Here is a 21,392-nt window from a genome sequence, read left to right as displayed (position 1 = left end):
TACTTCGTGACTCTCCAAACTGTCAGAAAGAAAACTGACTTGGCTGCATTTCTGGTAAATAATGCAACATTAAAGAGTTACCTGTATTACAGGTATGACCTTAAAAACCTGTATTACAGAGTGACCTTAAGGCAACATTTTTACAACAAAAACTTTTTAAATAATTCCTAAAAAAATGTATCAAACAAACTTTTAAAACTTTTCTATCTGGAACGCCACCAAGTTATGATTTTAAAAAGAGAAAGAAAAGAAAAGAAAATCAGCCAAGAGGGCTGGACCAGTGGTCACAGAAAAGGAAAGGAATCTGACATTAAAAGAACTGTCATGAAACGAAAATGAGTGCCTAATGGATAACAGGTAGAAGGCCTGCAGCAGTGTGATGCTCTGTGGAGTCCTGGCAGAACCTGCCGTGGTCCCTCAGGACACCAAGATTTACAAAAGACTGGGTGTGGGTGGCTGAAGCCGCGGAGCCACAACATCGAGTAAGTGCCAACCTCAGCCTCTCCTCGGTGGAGGTGATTTACTAGAGATGCCACAAGTGGCCCCTTTCTTTCTCCGACACTCCAAAACTGCCTGCAGAACAGAGGCACGATCAATGCGGTTCTTCTGGGAAGGGTGCCACGGCCCTAAAGACCATCCCATCATACATACCAACTTAGCAGCCAAGTAAGTTGGTCACTGTTAGGAAACATCTGTGTTTAGGAGTAAGGAAACGAGAGAAAGGAGAAGTCCCTGGTGAGAAAGGGTTTTAGGTAGTAACCTGTAGGAGACAAAAGCACTATGTTCCCCTGGGGCTAAGGGCACTGACTAGGATCACCTATGTGAGCCCAATCAAGGGGCTTCATGTATTCAAAATACCTAGGTAACGCTGGGAGGGCACTGTGGGAGAGGTACACAAGCACAACCCAAGTCTTCACCCTCAAGGCACTTATATGTTAGATGCAGAGAGACAAAAGTAAGTGGTCACATTCCTCTGTTGCATGATTTAAGCTGCACTTACTCACATCCTAATCCCACCACTGGTTCACTGTCAACTTCACCACAGGGCCTCAATAGCCTCATCCGTCCTAGCACTAATGTCCACAGGTTTAATATCAAAACAAGGCTGAAAGAAAACCACTAACAAATAGGATAATGCAAGGGCTGAATTACAAACAGAAAGAACAGACAAGAGGCTAATGTCTGTGGCTACAAAGATCTATGTAAGGCACATGAGCTCCACTTCCTCTCCAGTCTGCCCTGCACCCCCATCCCACACAAACGATCCTTCCTACGGCCACTGATGACCTCCATGTTGCTTAATGCGTGATCATCTTTTGGTACTCATCTTACTTGGACTGTCAGCAGAACTGATTCCTCTCTCCCTTTTTTTAAAAAAATTATTTATTTAATTTATTTATTTTTGGCTGCATTGGATTTTCGTTGCTGCGCACAGGCTTTCTCTAGTTGCAGCGAGCGCGGGCTACCCTTTCGTTGCAGTGTGCGGGCTTCTCATGGCAGTGGCTTCTCTTGTTGCAGAACACGGGCTCTAGGCTCACATGCTTCAGTAGTTGTGGCACGTGGGCTCAGTAGTTGTGGCTCATGGGCTCAGTAATTGTGGCTCATGGGCTCTAGAGCACAGGCTCAGTAGTTGTGATGCATGGGCTTAGTTGCTCCGCGACATGCGGGATCTTCCCAGACCAAGGCTCGAACCCACGTCCCCTGCATTAGTAGGCGGATTCTTAACCACTGCGCCACCAGGAAAGCCCCCTCTCTCCCTTTTAAAACATCATCTTCTTCTGGATTCTGTGCACAACACTGGCCTGATTTTCTTCCTATTTCACTATAGAGTCTTTCTCAGTCTTCTGCCAACACCTCCTCTTCTATCCTACCCCTAAATGGACCGAGTTCTGAGCCCTCTTCTCTTCTCACACTATAATTTCTGCCTGGGTAACCTCATCTATTACATTGGCTTGGTTCCATACACATCTATGTCTCCCCAGTTATCTACAACCCAGACACAAAACTACCTTCTTAGGGTTGACACTGGGATGTCTCATAGCAACGCACATTTAACAATATCCACACCAGAAACCTTGATCCCTGCACACCAATCCTGTTCCTTTCCCACACTTCCCCAGCTCAGTAAGTGTCACTCCCAACCACCCAGTTCCTTGGGTCCTAAACCTGAAAGTCATACTTAACACTTCCTGCTCTTCTTCCTCACCACCCATCACCACTCCTCCCTTGTAGAGAAACTTGGGTTTTCTCTTGATATTTTTATTCCCTGTAAGTGTTATGTGTGGCATCATTGGTTCCTGCTCATGTAAACTACTAAAAGCAGCTCCAACCTCTATACCTCTCTGCTTCCCCTTTGTCACTATCCAGTCCAGAATCTCCTGCTGTGTCCACCTAGTAATGATGTCTCACCTGGATGAATGCAACAGCCTCCTTACTATTCTCCTCATGTAATTTTTTGCCCCCTCCCGCCTCCACTTCATCCTCTAAGTCCTCAGACAGCCTGCCCACTTCCCATAACACCATGTCCTCACCCCTCCTGTCCTCTTCCTGTCATCTTTCTGGGCCGCCATATTTGTGCATGTGAATGTCCTGGCTGATGCTCTCAAGAACATCAATGATGCCAAAGAGATGCAAACACCAGGTTCTTACTAGACTGTGCTCCAAAGTCATCATCCAGTTTCTAACAGTAATAACGAAGAATGGTTACATTGGCGAATTTGAAATCACTGATGACCACAGAGCTGGGAAAATTGTTGTGAACCTCATGGGCAAGTTAAACAAGTGTGTAGTGATCAGTCCCAGATTTGATGTGCAACTCAAAGATCTAAAAAAATGGCAGATTGCCCATTTGGTTTCATTATACTGACAACTTCAGCTGGCATCATGGACAAAGAAGCAGCAAAACAAAACACAGGAAAGAAAATCCTGGGATTCTTTTCCTAGGGATGTAGTACACACGTGCAAATGAAATGTCTCAATGGACAAAGGAAATAAAAGAAAAAGAAAATGCATCAGCTTATCAGTTCCTTGGAGAGGTCTTCCCTGACAGCTCTCCTCCAACTGAATTCAGTTTTCCCATTTTCTCTCTCTCAACCGTCTCTTCTGCTGGAGAGGCAGTATCCACACTGGCAAATGGAAGGGATTGCCTGGGTCAAATCCCAACTCCACTGTGGGGCCCTGGGTAAATCACTTAATCTAAACTCTGGTACCCTTATCTGTAAAATGAGGTAAATATTCTCTGGAAGACAGGGTTTTGTGAGGATTAAATGAACAAATACATGTAAAGTCCTTACAACATAGTGCCTGGCCCAAAGTTGGAGTGTTCATCAAGCATTAGCTATTAGGATGTTTCTTCATGGCACTTACCATAAGTGGCAATTATACATGCGTTATTTTCTTTGTTTATGCTCTCCCTCCCCTACTATACTGTAAGTGTTAGCTCCAGTTCCAGTATGGCCACTAATGTTTTTTGCCCCCCTGTCCTTGGCTTCCCCACTTCTTCAGTGAAAGGGATGACTAGGCGACCTCTCGGGTACCTTACAGTTCTAATCTCTAACAGACTAAAGAGGCCTCTTACAGAGAAGTAATGAGAGGTAAGGTTAGAGACCGTGGGCAGCTTTGAAAACCTCTGAGAAGATGATGTCTTGTAAGATGTAACAGAAAGGAACTGGGATTTTCTGAGCAGATACCAACTTGGTCACAATAAAACAGCATGCAGGCCAATGAAGGCAGAGAGGGCCTAGAGGTAAAAAGCCATGAGGAAGCTCCTTCCGGAGCGCTAGGGGGAGGAGACGTGCACCCAGACCAAGCACAGTCACTGACCAGTTCCTGGTGACTGATCACCAAGATAATTCTTCAGTTTCATGTCTGGGTGCTTGAGAGAATGGTGGTCCTGAGACAAACAAACAAGTTTCTTTTAGGAAACTTTCTTGTAGGAAAGACAGAAAGACAATAAGAGTTTGCTTTCAGATACCTTAAACCTGAGGCAACACTGAACGAGGGAGAGAGCAGCACAAGGATCCTCCATGCCAGTCTTCAGCCCAGCTCACTAAACCAACCTTAGGGCCCTCACTTGCCCCACACATTACAAATAAGATGTGCCCTCTTTCTCCCTGTCCCTGACCTGTGCCACCTGCCAACCCCTCCCCCGTAGCTCCTTCCTTCAAAAAAACTATCAGACCTATCAAAACTCCCCCTTCTCCAGGCAGACTTCCTGGATTACACCTTTCAGCTTCTTAGTATTTCAGATTTTAGTGCCCAGTTAGCATGACAATTTTAAAAATCAACTATCAGGACTTCCCTGGTGGTCCAGTGGGTAAGACTCCGTGCTCCCAATTCAGGGGGCCCGGCTTTGATCCCTGGTCAGGGAACTAGATCCCGCATGCATGCCGCAACTAAGAAGTCCGCGTGCCACAAGTAAAGATCCCGCATGCCGCCACTAAGACCCGGCACAACCGAAATAAATAAATAAATAAATAAATATTTTTAAAAATCAACTATCAATATTTTATGCAAGGCAGATGTTCCACCTCCCCAACAAAACTGGGAATTCTTCTGGGCAGGAACGGAATCAGTTTCTTCTTTTGCATCTTCCTCCTTCCACGCCTTGGGCCCAGAGCAGTGCCAGCCCCTCAGTGGTTGCCGGCTCAAGGACCTCGCTACGCTCTCTGATCCTGACAGAGCCAGGCCCTCTGGCTCTCAGTGGGGAGACCATGTGGCTCCCAGCCCAGCCCCAACTGGGTCTGCTCCAGGCACCTGGTGCGTGTCCATGGTCAGTGCTACAGTGGCAAGGACAGGGCATTTGAAGTCAGTTTGATGAATGATATGGTAGAAGGCCACAATCCTGCCTTACTGGCTGAGAGCACAGGAGCAAACTGATTCATTAGTGGCGTTTGCTGTTTTGATAAGACTGATTTTAATGATACAATTAAATGATGTCTGATTGCTCAACAGTGATACCTGGGTTGCTCCCACACAAGCACAGCTCTGTTTGTCCTAGCTGGTGAACAGCCCCTTTCTCAGGGAAGTATTGTCAAACCCATCTAAGGCAGAAAAGTAATCCAACAAGCAGTCCTTGGAAAGCAAGATATCTCCCAGAAGAAATAAAAAAGTAAACACAAAACACCTTTCTATATCACAGTAGGATCTAAAAATGTTGCTGTGGGAACCAGAGATGAGTCTGGCGCCTACTAACTGTGACATGACCCTGTGTGACCACAGCAAGTCCATGATCACAGTCTGGTTCAGTGGCCTTCCGTAAAATTCAGAGGACTAATTTTAGTGAACTAGTTAGAATGGCCCATTCCAGCCTGGATCAGAAGGGCAATATGATGGTAAATTATCTGCAACACAGGGAAGAGGATGCATTGCTTTGTTTTGTTTAAAAGGATGTAGAGAAAAGAGCAACACAGAGAGCTCAGAGCCAAGGTGAGCTCTGGTAGGCCACGTGCCTCCTAAGGTGAGAAAGCCACTGGTCACCACCTGGCCACAGGAACATGACTGCAGCGTTGTAGTTACTGCTCGGAAGAGCTGATAAAGAGTTGATAAAGCCTCTTCATCAGGCACCCAAGGTCCGTATTTCAAAACAGCTGAGTGCAAGTTTCTATGTCATGGCCCTAATGCACCAAAACTCTGTTGACAAAACTCTTGGTGTGCAAACCTAAACACTATTGATAATGGCCGTACTGAAACAATGGAGTGGCATACCAAAGAAAAACAGAAACAGAGCAGAAAACACGACCAAAATACTTTTAAGTGATTACTTAAGGTCTCCTTTAAATTATTTTCCGTAATTATCGAGCCAGCAGTCCATTGTTATTAATTCATATTCAGCCTATTTAAGCGGTACCAGCAACACAGGCTGAAAACAAATGCCTCAGTAATTTCCTAACTTTTGAGTGTTATTTTCTTGTCAGTTAAATTTAAAGCAGCCCATTTGTGACCACATTATACCAAGTTAATCTCATCTAAAGTGCTTCACAAACCCTAACAGCTACGCTAAGGTTTTATACTAATGAAAGCAATTTACATAAATGAAATTTATGTCAATGCATTTCATGACAAATTTTTTATTTTATAATAATTATAGTACTTATATGATAACATCTGTTGATAGTCACAGTCTAATCCTGGCAAAGATTTAAACCCACAACATTTTCCATGCATCATGTACATTATCTGTGAAAAGCAATAAAAAAAAGTAATGAATGCATTAATCATACCAATATCATCTGCAAAGCATAAATCTGAAATACCTTTCACGTCAGCTCAAACTGCGTTTTATTTTTTACACACCTGATTTTACGCCATCTGTAAAAGGGCAAGACAAAGACTTTTGAGGAAATTATATTTCTTGGCTGTTTGACTTTTACAAAATACTCAGGCGAAGTTGTGTAAACAGAAGGTTTACTATACTACTAAGAAAAAACGATGCAGTTAAAAGTCCATTTTTATTAAAGGACGGTGTAATCACCACAACATTTTCACACTGCAGTGTGGTGTCATATCTGCATTTTTTACACCTGTTTTACATTTCCCTCCGTCTATCTATCACATGTGTTTTTACAGATACACATCAGCTCTAAACCTCTTCTATGACATAAACAGCAGAAGCAAGACTCCAAATGATAACATTTTAGGCTCTAATTTCCCTACCCTGGTGGACACCAAACCAACGTCCCAGCCACCACCTGACACATCAGCGTGTCCTGCCTGGGACTCCCCGGGACTCCAGGAATAACTTCAAAGTGAAAACCAACATGAAAACACCACGCAGATATTCTTACCAGCTTCCCAAATTTTAGGTAAAGTTTACTAAAAGGTAGCATCTCTACTCTCTACTCCAATGACAACTGTGAACACTTTCTCAGGTTTCTAGTTGGCTAAAAAAGCCCATCAGGGGCTTCCCTGGTGGCGCAGGGGTTGAGAGTCCACCTGCCGATGCAGGGGACACGGGTTCGTGCCCCGGTCCGGGAAGATCCCACATGCCGCGGAGCGGCTAGGCCCATAAGCCATGGCCGCCGAGCCAGCACGTCCGGAGCCTGTGCTCCGCAACGAGAGAGGCCACGACAGTGAGAGGCCCACATAACGCAAAAAAAAAAAAAAAAAAAAAAGCCCATCAGTGGGCACATGTTAAGAGTAAGCAACTGGTGTGATAATCAGACAGGTTTTCACTTTCCCTGGCTCCCAGACACACAGATAATAGCCTAAACTTTAAAAGCAAAATGACACTTTCTAACCTATATGATGCCGAAGCCTTAAGAACATCCTCACTGAGAGTGTTTCTTTACCCTCACCAGGCAGTGAATATCCACTTTCAAGAGTACTCAGATGTGACATTTATATTACTGAATTACTGACTCATAACTTAATGAACAATAAAAACTGAACTAATTCGTTCACAAGGAGAGTGCCTGAGACCTCCACCCATGTCCTGCCAGGATCGTTAAGATTTTCATTAACAGTTGTCTGTCTCCTGGTATCAACAAGCCTTTGACTTCACTAAGTGTTTCAGAATGTTAACCATAAGCCTATTATCAAATTCCTCAATAAAACATCTTTACAGAGTAAGTCAGCAACAGTAACTTTCAACTGCTCTACAGCAGGAGCTCCAGGACAGGAATAGAAACCATTTTACAAACCCCAAACTCACATATGGTGGGTGTTACTGCTGCTAGACACACAGAACCCCACTCCTCCACCATCGCCACCACTGCCGAGGCCATTCAGAAGCCCCCTCCCTACTCCAGTGCCAGAAATCTTTTAACAGCAGCAGTTACATTAACCAAAATGTGATGAACAAGACAAAGCACAAATAGAGCTTGGACCCTGCCCTGTGAGAGATATTCAACTTGGACAAGCTATTAGACTGAACCATGCAAAAGAGCCATTTTTGTAGGTCAAATCTGGCTGAATATCAGCCAGTTCGTAAGATTCCATCTAACAAAATCAAATACCCTGCAGGCAGGCCCACCTAATAAAGCACAGATAAGGCACAGGAGCTCCTCCTGGAATGCAGAGAATTACAGTTCTTTTTCACAAAGCTCAGTCCCTCTCTCATGAATCAAACCTGCTCTCCATTACCAAGTGGAAAATCCTTATCTCCTCCAGCCAGAACTCTTCACTCACCCAAAAGGTACCAAACTAGGTCAGCTGACGCACCCTCACTCTTACCTATTCCTGATACTAAGTTTGTTTCTGCACTGAACAGGGGTGGTCCAGTATCCAAGAAGGAGAGACTGGGGACAGCCTTCCCAGGGGGCTGTGATGCCACCTGGCCCACCTGGGCTCCTGCCCTGAAGGGCTCCACCTGCTGGCATCTGGAGTAGCTGTTGCCCGGGTTCAAAGCCTCATCTTCTAAACCTGCTTCCAAAGCATAAAATTTCCTCTGATTTTTTTTTTTTTTTTTTTTTTTTTTTTGGCTGCGTTGGGTCTTCGTTGCCACATGGGCTTTCTCTAGTTGCGGCGAGTGGGGGCTACTCTATTGCAGTGAGCGGACTTCTCATTGCAGTGGCTTCTCTTGTTGCAGAGCACGGGCTCTAGGAGCACGGGCTTCAGTAGTTGTGGCTCGCAGGCTCAGTAGCTGTGGCTCACGGGCTTCAGTAGTTGTGGCTCGCGGGCTCTAGAGCGCAGGCTCAGTAGTTGTGGTGCACGGGCTTAGTTGCTCTGCAGCAATGTGGGATCTTCCTGGACCAGGGCTCGAACCCGTGTCCCCTGCATTGGCAGGTGGATTCTTAACCACTGTGCCACCATGGAAACCCATTTCCTCTGATTTTGCAAGCTTCCCACTTGTCCCTACATGACAATGTCTAACAAAATGTATCTTTATGGAAGGCTCACACCCACGTTTCTAACTGACATTTTGTTCTTTCAACACTATCACCCTGCAGTTGCCAAACACCTAAGAATACGTTTACATGTCACTCAGAGACCTCTCCCTCCTTATGTCTACATGAACAGAAAAAAAAGCAAAACTCCTTTACAAATGCCAACCCCACCCTAAGTCCAAGTACTCCAAGTGTCGAAACTTCCTGCCTCGGCCCTGGCAACATCATGCTCGGAACACCCATAGAGTCTCACCATTACCTTTGCACCACCACCAAGGAAAGACAGTGGGCTAACAGCAACCAAAACCCACGGCCACTTCATCCACCTACACCATTAGGACCTCTCGGGAATTTTCACATTTATATTCGCTAAGTATTTGCGCTGATCTGAGCTATCAAATGCATGTGGACTCTTTGGAACTAACCATATCTTGGAATAAAACCTCTAAGAGGAATAAAGTCCAAATATATTTTACTAGCTACTTCTTATGGTAAAACCTAGAATAACCCAAAGCTTTGAGAAGTAGCTTTTCCATCCAGGGTCAATGAAAAGGTTTCTAAAATGTATGGTTCAATTTCTATAGTAATAAAAGAAATGGATTCTAAAGCAAACTTATAATACCATTTCACACACGCTACATAAGCAAACCACTTAAAAACTGTAACACCCGGGACTTCCCTGGTGGTCCAGTGGTTGAGATTCCACGCTTCCACTGCAGGGGGCACGGGTTCCATCCCTGGTCGGGAACTAATATCCCACACGCTGCGAGGCACGGCCAAAAAAAAAAAAAAGTAACACCCAACAAGTGTAATCTTACTCCTGAAGATTTATTGTAAGTAAAAAGACAAGACTGTGTAAAGAACTGGAAAATGAGGGCTTCCCTGGTGGCGCAGTGGTTGAGAGTCCGCCTGCCAATGCAGGGGACACAGGTTCATGCCCCGGTCCAAGAAGATCCCACATGCCGCGGAGCGGCTGGGCCCGTGAGCCATGGCCGCTGAGCCTGCGCGTCCGGAGCCTGTGCTCCGCAACGGGAGAGGCCACAACAGTGAGAGGCCCCCGTACCAAAAAAAGAAAAAAAAAAAAGAACTGGAAAATGTTCATACCCTATTGAGCAAAAAAACAGAACATTTTTTACCTATATATTCAGCAAAGACTAAAAAAAAATACATGCTAATACCCAGTGTGAAGTCTCTTAGGGGAGATGGGGGTCATCAGCTCTGACCATGGCTCCCTCCAGCGTGTAAAGCTGAGGCCAGGAGAGGTGCTGTCACATGCAGCACAGTGGGCCTCCCCTAACTCCTGCTAAGGGCAGGGCTGCAGTGAGGGAGACATGGTCTTAGCAAGGCATACACACGCACGTGGAAATGCCTGCTCACAATAAAAAGTTACAGGTCCACAGGCTAGAGCGGACATCCTCTCATACCCATCTGGCATACACGGGGGACTGTACCTAGAAGATAAATTTCTAGATTCGTACGATGGGTATTGTTGGACAATGGGTATTTTAAAAGTTGACATACATCACCCAATTGCTCTCCAAAAAGGTTATATTACTTGACACTCCGACCTCTTCACTTTCCATCTCCCACATCACAACTGCACTTCCCTCCTCACCAGCTTAGACTCCGAAGTCCAATGTTTTGACCCTCCCTTGCACACATCCTTAGTTTCCTTGCCCCCTGTTCCTCCACTGCATTCATCTGCCAAAAGTTCAGCCCTTGTTAACAGCTCATACAACTCAATAACAAAAAAAACAAACAACCCATTCAAAACCTGGGCTGAAGACCTAAATAGACCTTTCTCCAAAGAAGACATACAGATGGCCAACAGGCACATGAAAAGATGCTCAACATCACTAATTATTAGAGAAATGCAAATCAAAACTACAGTGAGGTACCACCTCACACCAGTTAAGAATGGCCACCATGAAACCTACAAATGACAAATGCTGGAGAGGGTGTGGAGAAAACGAAACCTTCCTACACTGTTAGTGGGAACGTAAATTGGTGCAGCCACTATGGAAAACAGTTTGGAGGTTCCTCAAAAAACTAAAAATAGAGTTCCATATGATCCAGCAATCCCACTCCTGAGCGTATATCAGGACAAAACTATAATTCAAAAAGATACATGCATCCCCCGATGTTCACTGCAGCACTATTTACAATAGCCAAGACATGGAAACAACGTAAATGTCCACTGACAGATGAATGGATAAAGAAGATGTGGTACATATATACAATGGAATATTACTCAGCCATAAGAAAGAATGAAATAATGCCATTTGCAGCAACATGGGTAGACCTGGAGATTATTATACTAAGTGAAGTAAGTCAGAAAGAGAAAGACAAATATCATATGCTATCACTTATATGTGGAATCTAAAATACAACATAAATGAACCTATCGACGAAACAGAAAAAGACTCAGACATAGAGGACAGACTTGTGGTTGCCAAGGAAGAAGGGGGTGGGGGAGGGATGGACTGGGAGTTTATGTTTAGTAGACGCAAACTATTACATAGAGAGTGGATAAACAACAAGGTCCTACTGTACAGCACACGGATATCCTGTGATAAACCATAATAGAAAAGAATATGAAAAAGAATATGTGTGTGTGTGTGCACATGCATGCGTGTATATAGCTGAACCACCATACAGCAGAAATTAACACAACATTGTAAATCAACTACACTTCAATAAAATAAATTAAAAAACAAAAAAAGTTCAGCCCTTGTTAAGCCCAACCCTGCACGTACTCCAAGCCTGTGCCCAAGCAGCTGAACATGGCTGGACAAAACACACAAGATCCTCACCTTAAATGTTTGCCCATAAATCTCCAGTGACACTGAGAACTGCCCAGCAACTGACCACATTTCACAGTTCCTTCACTGTCTTAGTCTCTAAGGACTAAGGAGGACTATTTCATGCCTTTTCCTATTTTTCCAGATCTCCAACACTCCTCCCTCCCACTCCGACTCATTCTCAACTGATGACTTCACTAAAAAAATAGAAGCAATCAGAAGAGAAAACTACCTCTTCTTCCCAAGGCGAACATGGCAACCTACCTGCATCTGTACACACACACTCAGCCTTCCTTCCTATCACCATGGAGGTACCACGCCTGCACCTCCACCTGCCCTCTTTTGCCGATCCAGGACAATTATCCCCTCTGACGGCTCTCAAACTGTTATCCCCAGCCTGAACTCTGACCTCATATCACCAACTGCTGATCCAATATTGCCACTGGGGTGACTAGTAAGTATCTCAAACCTGACATGTCCAAAATGGAATTCTTAATTCCCTACCCTGCTCTCCACTCCACTTTCCCCAGCCAAGTAAATGGCACCGGTGGCACCACCAAAACCTTGGGATCATCCTTGACCCTCTCCTTCCCCCACATCCAATCTAACAGCAAGTCTGGACTGTTCTATCTTTAAAATAAATGAGAAATCCTGCGTTTCTCTCCACATACCACTGCTTCCCCCATAGTCTCTCACCATCTCTTGCCTAGCCTATCACATGGCAACGCATACATTCTGCCTGCTGTCACTCTTGCCCTTCTACCATCTGTTCACAGCAGAACAGCCAGGGTGATCTTTTTAGAACATAAACTGCATCATGGCACTTCTCTGCCTGAAACCCTCCAAGGGCTTTTTCCTTCACAGAATAAAATCCAAACTCCCTGCACGGCAACAGGGCTCCAGTGCTCTGGCCCCTTCCTCCCTTCAGCCTCTTCTCCTTTCTGTCCGCTCCAGAAACGGGCCCCCTGGCTCTTCCTCAATCACACCAAGATCACTCCTGCTCCAGGAATTTGGTACTTGCTGTCTCTCCACCAGAAATGCTCTTCCTTCGGTCTTCACATGCTCAGCTCCCTCACATTACTCAGGCCTCAGATGTCCCCTCCCCAGAGAGGCCTTTCCAGCCCCCTCCACCTTAAATAGTGTGCTCACCCCTCCGTCACCCCCATCCCAATATCCTACTTTATTCTCCCTCATGACTTCATCACTACATGAAACTATATTATTTGTTCATTTGTTTATTGTCTATCTTCTCTGCTAGAAAGGGAGCTACATGAGCTTAGAATAGTGCCTGGCACAGAGAAGGGGCTTAATAAATATCTGGTAATGAATATTGCTTTTACAATAAAAATTAAACTACTTTAAAAAAATTTAACTGCGTGCACAATTGCCACATTGTGAATAAACTATACATATGGAGAAAGACTAGAAGAGAATAGGTAAAAAGATGGAAGTAGTTGCAATGGGAAAATTTTTATTTTTATTTCCCATCGTATTTTAATGTTTTATATCATTGCTTTATAATTTTAAAAAATACCTTTTCTGTATTGAAAAATAAATGAAAGATAAGTGAGGATCCATCAATGCCAGAGGGTCATCACTCTAAACATTAGTTGCAAAAAAGGGAAAAGCAGCCCTGACACCTGGGAGCTGGCCTGGACTGCCACCTAGGCCTCCAAGTTGCTAGGAGCCAAACCCAAACCTAGGCCTTGGTGCTGAACAGCAACAGCAACATCAGACAAGGCCACTCTGTGACCATGAAGGATTAGGACAAAAATATAACCACTCTTGTAATGATTATTGTAATCATGACAATAATGTAATGCGGAGTATCACAGATATCACTCTGCAATGATATCTCAACACAAACAAAATGTGAACATTGTCCAAATCACAAAACACCAAGCACCCGCCTCTCCTGGCTAATGAGTGACTGCTGCTTCTTTACCAGTTTCAGCTTTGGCCCCACTTTAGTCCATTCTCCCTCTAGGTAAGATTTATTAAAATAGTGAATCATAGAAGAGCACATTTGCAGACAGCATCCAACCCAGAGCAAAGCTCTGATCCTTAAAGACTCCAAAATCACCAACACCAGCCCAAATCCGGTAGTAAGTCTTTCCAACACCGTCTTCCTGAGATGCCCCACGGTTCCCTATGGCGTGCACTATTCCTCACCGCAACAAGCAATAAGCCTAACTTGTTCAGCTATTGGTATGTTCCTGGTGGTCTTTGGCTGGTGGGCACTGACACTTGTCATGACATCAGTTGCCACTACAGGCCATTACATGCAGAAGTCATAGGAGCCTGGCTAGAAAACCAACCGCAGGATATAATATCAGTGCTGGTTCTCTGAATACGTTCCCTGACATCAGCTGATTTTCTTGTCGTCTGCCTCTTTCTCCTAAAAGGTGAGTGAAGGGGGTGGGGGGGGAAAGCCAAGAAAATTAAGTGGCCTGGTGAATAACGTTACAATTAATCAAGGACACCCTGCACAGCTTCCCTTCCCCCCACCATTTCCGAAAGTACCCTGAGCACGAGGTTAGAGTGGGGCTGGATGACTGACTCATGGGCAGAGTCTGAGGCAACACTACTCAAGTACTTTAAGCCACATGTTCAAGCCCAATAAATTAGCCCAGGCTTAAAGAAGTCAGGCTGTACACATGTAGGAATTTTAATAAGCTTGGAAAATGCTACCTAGAGCTTATGCACAAGCTTACTGTACCAATGGGATTCCCTGCCACCAGCCACAGAGTGCTAAGCCCCTGACAAGAGCCATCAAGCATGTGGGGCAGCAGGGACAAGGAGTCGGCTTGGTCCAGGTTTCCTCAGGAGCTGGAGACACAGCAGAAGGCTGGTAGCCAGATGGATGGAGACCAGAATAGGGCATGCGGCACAGTGGAGCCAACAGCATTTACTAGGAAAACATGTCAAGGTTTCTTTGGTGGAAATCTGGTCCTCAGACACCCTTCCAGAAACAAGCAAACACTGTAATCAATGTCTGCATTTATCAAATGCTTGTTTGTACCCAGAACTGTGTTATGTACAATAGACAGTTATTTAAGCCAACAGGATCTCTGCCTTCTAGATGCTGACACCTAATATAAATAAAAACAATAAATCTGTCCAGAGGATTATCAAACTAACTGAACAAACATGGAATAGTCTAAAGCACTGACCTTATATAAATGCAATGGAGTAAGAACTGATGGGAGATGACTCTCTAAACAGGGTGGGGCCCTAATGAAACAGTTTCCCTGTTAAGGCTGAATCACAAAGGCAGGGACCAGCTTTTAAGAAAAGCTTCAGGACTTCCCTGGTGGCGCAGTGGTTAAGAATCCGCCTGCCAATGCAGGGGACATAGGTTCGAGCCCTGGTCCAGAAAGATCCCACAGGCTGCGGAGTAACTAAGCCCATGCACCACAACTACTGAGCCTGCGCTCTAGAGCCTGTGAGCCACAACTACTGAAGCCCATGCGCCTAGAGCCCATGCTCCGCAACAAAAGAAGCCATGCAATGAGAAGCCCGCGCACCGCAACGAAGACCCAACACAGCCATAAATAAATAAATAAATAAATAAATAAATAAATAAATAAATTTATTAAAAAGAAAAAAGAAAGAAAGAAAAGCTTCAAGGGCTGGCTATTGGGCTTGCAGAAAATAGCCAATCTGAGAAGAGGGTGCAGCTTGGGAGATGATTTAGAGACAGAAATGCAACTATAAGGAGAAAGAAAACTTGACAACCATCCAAGAAAAGTAGGGGAAATCAGTCAAGCAGGTGTATGTTTCTCAACCGCTTTTACTCATGTCCCCTTCTGATCAGTATAAAAAGCTCACACTCTCTGTTAATGTTATTCAAGATTTGAAAGGAAATTAAATCTCCTAACCAACACCAAATCAGAGCAATAGTGGTTTCAGAATCTGATTTTCCAAATCACACAAATCACCCTCTTCCCCTAGAGCTGAGATTCACCCAGTTGGGTGGTAGCAGCTGTCAACAAGGAAGGAGTAACTATCACTGAATTCTTAAGGAAAAAAGGATTTGGATCTTGGACCCACAGGGCACCGGGCAACCAGTAGTATTAAAAGAGTTACAGCCTAAGGTGACAAAAATAGACCATGGCACAAGCAGGAATATGTAATAATTACCTGATTAAAATTTTTGAAAGAGAACTCTTTGTAGATGGCATCTCTCTCACTTAATTCCGACCATCCTGCTGCTTTAAGGTCAAGTATAACTTGGTTCCTCTCCTCTGCTGTCAACCAGTGAGCATCTGCTGACTATGAAAAGAACACATTTAATACCTGAAATGTAAAGGTTTGGTTAAATTCAAATAAATTTACTGCTCTTTACCTTATGTAGAGAGGTGGAAAAAAGTCTTAAGGGCAACAACTTCTAACCATCTTTGATTACTTTGTTCTCAAAATACACAATTCTCAAAAAACAGACAAAAACAAGGCTAGCTCTGAACAGCATCAGCTGTCTCCATTGTATGTGGGTTTATCACCCCTTACATATGCCTCAAACTTTACAATTCAGCTTCTCTGGTTTATTACAGACACAGCTGAGATCAACCATTTCTCCATCTTACCAAAGATCATCACCAAAGGCCAGCACTCCAGGACTTGGGAAACTGCGGCAAACACACCCACCCAAGGAAACCCTGCAAGTCCATCGTCAGAACCAGGATTGGAACCCAGGGCTCTAAACTCCTGGTCTACTGCTCTTTGGATGGTCCCACAGCACCTTAGTAGCCTTCAGTCCTTACTCACATGAGTCTCAACTATCTGGGTTCACCATCCCCTTTCAATTGTAATGAAAACCAATCCTCAAAGAGGAAAAATCAAATGCACATTTACAGGGGATTTTGTATAATAACTTCTGGGTGTCCACAGACCCTCTGGACTACAGGTAAAAAGCCCCTGCTTTAGTGGAACGAGTTTTCTCAGAAACACCGGTAAGACAAACTCCCTCAACTGTCTGGCCAGAGCGCTGCCCAGTCAGAAGCACTTGTGCACAACTGTCCACCTTGTTCCTACTCATCCTGGTGATGACGTTCCCAAATCCGGAATTCTATTGGTTAACAGGTCCACACTTTCCATGCTATTAGTTTTTTAACTGAAAGAACTCTAAGCAGCATGTCAGACAGAAGATAAGGACACTCTAGGAGAAGTCAGAAGAGCTATGCTCTCGCTCTGGCATAAGTGCCCACCAGTACCTCCTGTCTTCCCTACGTGCAGGGTTACTATCGTCTCAGATGAGGGAGGGACTGGCACCCAGAAAGACTGAACTAATGTGAGGGCTCCTTATCAAAGGGCAACCGGGGGCTGAGCTGTATCCTCTGCCATGAAACTTCAACTCATTCCCACTTCAGAAATCCTACAACCCTTTATCATTGACATCAATGTAATTAAGAAGGCAAAGTAAGTAACCTTAAAGACAACTTATTCTACGAGGAGGACAAAAGGATGCTAATGAGTCAATTTTCTAGTTTCTCTTCCTTGCTAGGCCAGCTACCCTTCCCTACAACTAACAAAAGAGAAAGTGAGAATACCTCTTAATTAAATAAAAACATTTAAAGGCTTGTTATCAAAAAACCATTTACTATTAAGAACCAATGTATCGATTAGCTTTACAATGACAGCTCTGAAAAAGTTCACATAAAGACCTGCTACAGGAAACAAGCTAAAATTTTTATTAAATAAATATTTTAACTCAACTCAAACTATTTTGGAATCACTGAGTAGCTGCAAAGAAAACTATTAACCATGTTGTGGGCAATGCAGCAGTCACCCGGAGTCTGTGGAGCACACTCTGAGCTGTTTTCCTCCACCCTCTCCACCATCCACATCCCCAGTGAGGTCAATGTGTGCTCACCACAGATGTCTGCCGAGGAATAGGGACCGTGTTCAGGACTGTGAAATGAAGTCACTTCACTTACATAACACAAATGGTCCCCTTGGGGACATACCCTCTGCAGAACCCTTTGTGGTGGACTTTCTTTTTTTTTCCTGTGGGAGGTGTGGGGAGCGACAGGGGAAAGCACAGGATTTGGAGAGCAACCTTGATTCGAAGCCTAGCTTTGTTACTTTCAGCTGTGGGTGCTGAATAAATCACTTAGCCTCTCACTGAGTAGCAGCGTTCTACAGTGGGGATGTTACAGTATCCACCTGCCCAGATTTTTTTAAAGGTTTAAAGAGATCTTAAGTGTGAAGGCACCCAGCAGAGAGTCTGGCATGTGGCAGCCAGTCCAATCGCGGCTGTTTATTCATCCCTCCCCAAACCCCACAATTTTACTTGATCACCAGCACCCTAGACACAGGTATGCCTTGGGACACGCCTAGGTGACAGTAAGCACTCATCTTACGTTCTCACCTTAATGGCCACAAAACAGAGTGCTCATCTTCTCCGTCATCGAGTTATTTTACATTTCTTCTATTAAAGAATTTCAAACTGCCAAATGGGCTCTGGCAAGCAATCTAAGAAAATGAAATGGTGAGTTTAATGCAGTATTTTCCCACTAGGTGGTGCTGCAAGTTAAAACTTTCCCTCAAGTTAACTTAGCCCCCAATATGTTAACTTCTAAAGCGGGGAAACGGACGGGACGCCCCTCGGAAGAGGAAAGAATCAATGTGCAACCAAAAAAATAATTTATTGGTAATTCCTCAAAACAATTAACACCAAGGCAAATGAGTTAATTCAACATTCAGTGCCCCGTTCAGAGCCGAGACGGAGACGGTGCCTGCTCTCACCGAGCGCACAATCTAGAGGACCCAACGCCACCTTAATCACATAGAGTCCCTAACCGTGAAATATTTTCACAACTACTTTTCGTATTCACTTTTTTTTTTTTAACGAAAGTCGTCCTGGTTTGTTTTCCGGTTGGCAATTTCGTTGGCTACGACGGAATTCTAGGCCAAGGGAAAACTGTCAGATGCTGCGGCCACCCTTGTCTCAGACCAGCGCGTCGGGCAGGTGCCAGGTGCCCAAACGTGCCTACCCAAAGTCCCAGCCCGAAGGCCCGGCCCACTTCGGGGCCTGCGCCGGTCCCTCCGCCCCTCGGCCGGCACGGCGGGGCCTCGCCCTCCTCCCGCACCGCGAGCCCTCGGCACTCACCATGGCCGCGAGGCTCTGGCTCCTGCCCCGCAGCGCCGCGAACCAACGCCGCGTCGCCCCTCGCGCCCCCAGCGCCGCAGCCATAATCTCTGGCCGAGGGCTGCCCGGCGCGCTGCCTGACCGCCCCTGCCCGAAGTCAGGGGCCGAGCCGGCAGCTCCCAGCCACGGCCCAGGACTTCCCGCACAACCCGGCCCCGCGCCGCGCAGGCCCAGACGCGGACCTGCCCCGGAAGGCCCCCAGATGCTACAATGGCCGGCGACGCTGCTGGCATGTAGGCGGACGCGCGGCAGGCCCCCGGCAGGCCTCCGCAGGCCCAGATGCTGTCAACCCCGGCTCTGCGGCCCGTCCTCGTCATCCCTGCCCGGTGCCGGGTTTCCCGCCTGTGCGAGAGCGGTAGGCGTGCTGGCGAGGCGATGAGGATGGACCTCAGCCTCGCTCTTCGGGGTCCGGGCCTCGGGTTGTCGCCGACCGTCTGACCGCACTGGGCTCTTCTGGGCGGTGGGGCGAACAGTCCGCGCAGGCGGGAGGACGTCGCGGGCAGGGGCAGGAACAGATGAGCTGCAGAGGGGCGGGGGGTGATTGGGGACCACTCCCCTCTGCTCGCGGTTGAGTGAACCATAGTGATCCGCATAAGGGCCTTATAAGGCAGGGGACCGCCGGTTGGAAAGTGAGCTCTGCTCTGTTATTACTTAGCTGCCAATGCTGTGGGCAAACTGGCTCATCTGTCTTTGCCTAGATAAAATAATTTGGAAATCTGGCTCATAGTGCTCTCTAGAAGGTAGCACAGGCACGGTACACAGGCACCTCGGAGATACATGTGGACAGATTTAGATATTTTTTTTATATATTTAGTTTTCGATAAAAGAAGTAGTCTTTTTTATATTTGTATTAGTATTTTATTCTCTTATCATCATTCCTCCTTTTTTTGCCTTTTTTTCTTTTTGAGGTGTAATTCACATACCATAAAATTCACCCTTTAAAGTGTACAATTCAGTGGTTTTTAGTATATGCACTTGTATCTTTTTTTACTAAATAGTTTAAGCAAATTAATAATATAAGCAGTTTTGCAGAGGACATAGCAATACACTCGAATATTTTTTTAAAACGAGTCAATTTTAAGTTCAACTTAGCAGTTGCTAGCATTTGGCTTTATTTCTCATGTGGACTTGGAAAATATAAAGCCTTTTTACCCAAAATAGTCTAAAATTCAGACTCATGGCCCAGCCCATCTTCTTCCCTTTTGCCCACTTGATGAAAACTCAGCAGAGCAATCTTGCTGTAGACCTTCATCAGATGTCAGTGATCTCAAGGCATCTATCTAAGACATTCTAGTTTCCTTTGCCTGATGCCTTAGGTGGACAGAGGCAGGGGTTGGAATTAAAAATTGTATTTCCAATATTTACTTTGGGTTTTTAGGATCATGAAAAATGCTATAGAAACTTGCTCATTAAAGTGAGACCTGAGAAATGAACTGGTAGTTGTGAGGTAACAAGTTGGAGACCCCTATCATTTTCAGTAGTTTGCTTTCATCATTTTCCTTCCCTAACACCACTGTACGAGACTGTGGCATGTCAGCTCTAGTCATGAAAGCAGCAGCAGAATGCTAGTGCTAGTTAGGGCCCAGGGGAAGTGATGTCCACCAGTAGGGGCTGTGAATGCCCGGCCCTCACATGTAGGTCTCTTAGCAGGATTTAAGTCCCTCAGCAAAGATTTACTGGGCACATCGTCTGTAATGAACACTGTTGAGAAAAGCGGTCTCCTGCTCACAATCTTTCACATAAGAATAGGCCTTGGACCTGGGACACTTCCTTACCAAAAAAGAGCCCACACACACTGTGCCAGGCTTATCAGCCTGTGAAGGTATCCTTCCCTGTTTCAGACTGAATGTGTGCTCCTTTGTTCTGCTTAAGCATGGATGTCAATGACCTTGGGGCACACAATGCTATGGCACTAGAGGGGTGCTCTTTAGCCATAGGCTGGGGGTGAGGGACACCCATGAGCCACTCTGCACACTACTGTGACTGATCTTGCTGTCTCTAAGTGAATAAAAACACTTCCATCCAGTGCTTGACCATGTTGTTTTCATTGGCAACTCTGATACCAAGAAGTCATGGACAGGTGTTTGGACTTATATCCCTGGTGGCTGGCATTGTGATGATCCTTGCTATCCTCCATGTAGTTGCAGTCCCCTTCTGGCATTGGTTCCTGGTACATGGTGTTCTCGACAGACATGTTTGGCTTGGGGTGGTTTAGCTGGTCTTGGACCACTTCCTTCCCCCCATCTGCTTCCCTGTCCCTCAACACCAGTGCTTCCAGCTGACCCTCCACACTTGCACCTCCCCTCCAGGGAGCAGCCCTGCTCCACATTTCCCTCCAGGGGAAGCTCTGTAGCTTATTTGAGCTAAGTGTCAGAAGCAAAGCCATGGATCTGTTGGTCATCCTGGGAGCCTTTCCTCACCCTCCAGACTAGAATAGGACCCCGTTACATATCAAACAATATGAAAATTCCTGTATCCTTGATAGGATAACGCCCACTCTTGGAATCTGCCCCCAAGGAAGTAAGACTATATACACAACCATAAATCCAGCAAAAGAGCACAGGTTAGATAAGTAATGCTGAATCTATTCAAAGGCCTATTATGTAGCCACGGTTA

The 21,392-nt window shown here is 45.4% G+C and overlaps 1 protein-coding gene and 1 pseudogene across 2 annotated transcripts in view; one reads left to right on the top strand and one right to left on the bottom strand.

Annotated features, from left to right (window-relative positions):
- The window catches only part of PCBD2 (pterin-4 alpha-carbinolamine dehydratase 2), a 49,995-nt gene extending 31,051 nt beyond the window's left edge, over positions 1-18,944 (bottom strand). Inside the window, exons 1-2 of the mRNA XM_079916061.1 lie at positions 18,738-18,944; positions 15,770-15,901 (exon numbers count right to left, since the gene is read on the bottom strand). Coding sequence (XP_079772187.1) covers positions 15,770-15,901; positions 18,738-18,821 — 216 coding nt within the window. The 5' untranslated portion in view covers positions 18,822-18,944. The remainder of the gene's footprint in view (positions 1-15,769; positions 15,902-18,737) is intronic.
- On the top strand, positions 2,533-2,968 carry LOC307184067 (small ribosomal subunit protein uS8-like; annotated as a pseudogene). The gene has a single exon. The product of its transcript is annotated as a small ribosomal subunit protein uS8-like (transcript).
- Positions 18,945-21,392: the final 2,448 nt, after the last annotated feature.

Source organism: Stenella coeruleoalba, assembly GCF_951394435.1.
Source record: "Stenella coeruleoalba genome assembly, chromosome: 3".
In the NCBI taxonomy this organism is placed as follows: Eukaryota; Metazoa; Chordata; class Mammalia; order Artiodactyla; family Delphinidae; genus Stenella; species Stenella coeruleoalba.
Note: the sequence above shows the minus strand (reverse complement) of the source record. Positions and strands in the feature narration are given on the sequence as shown.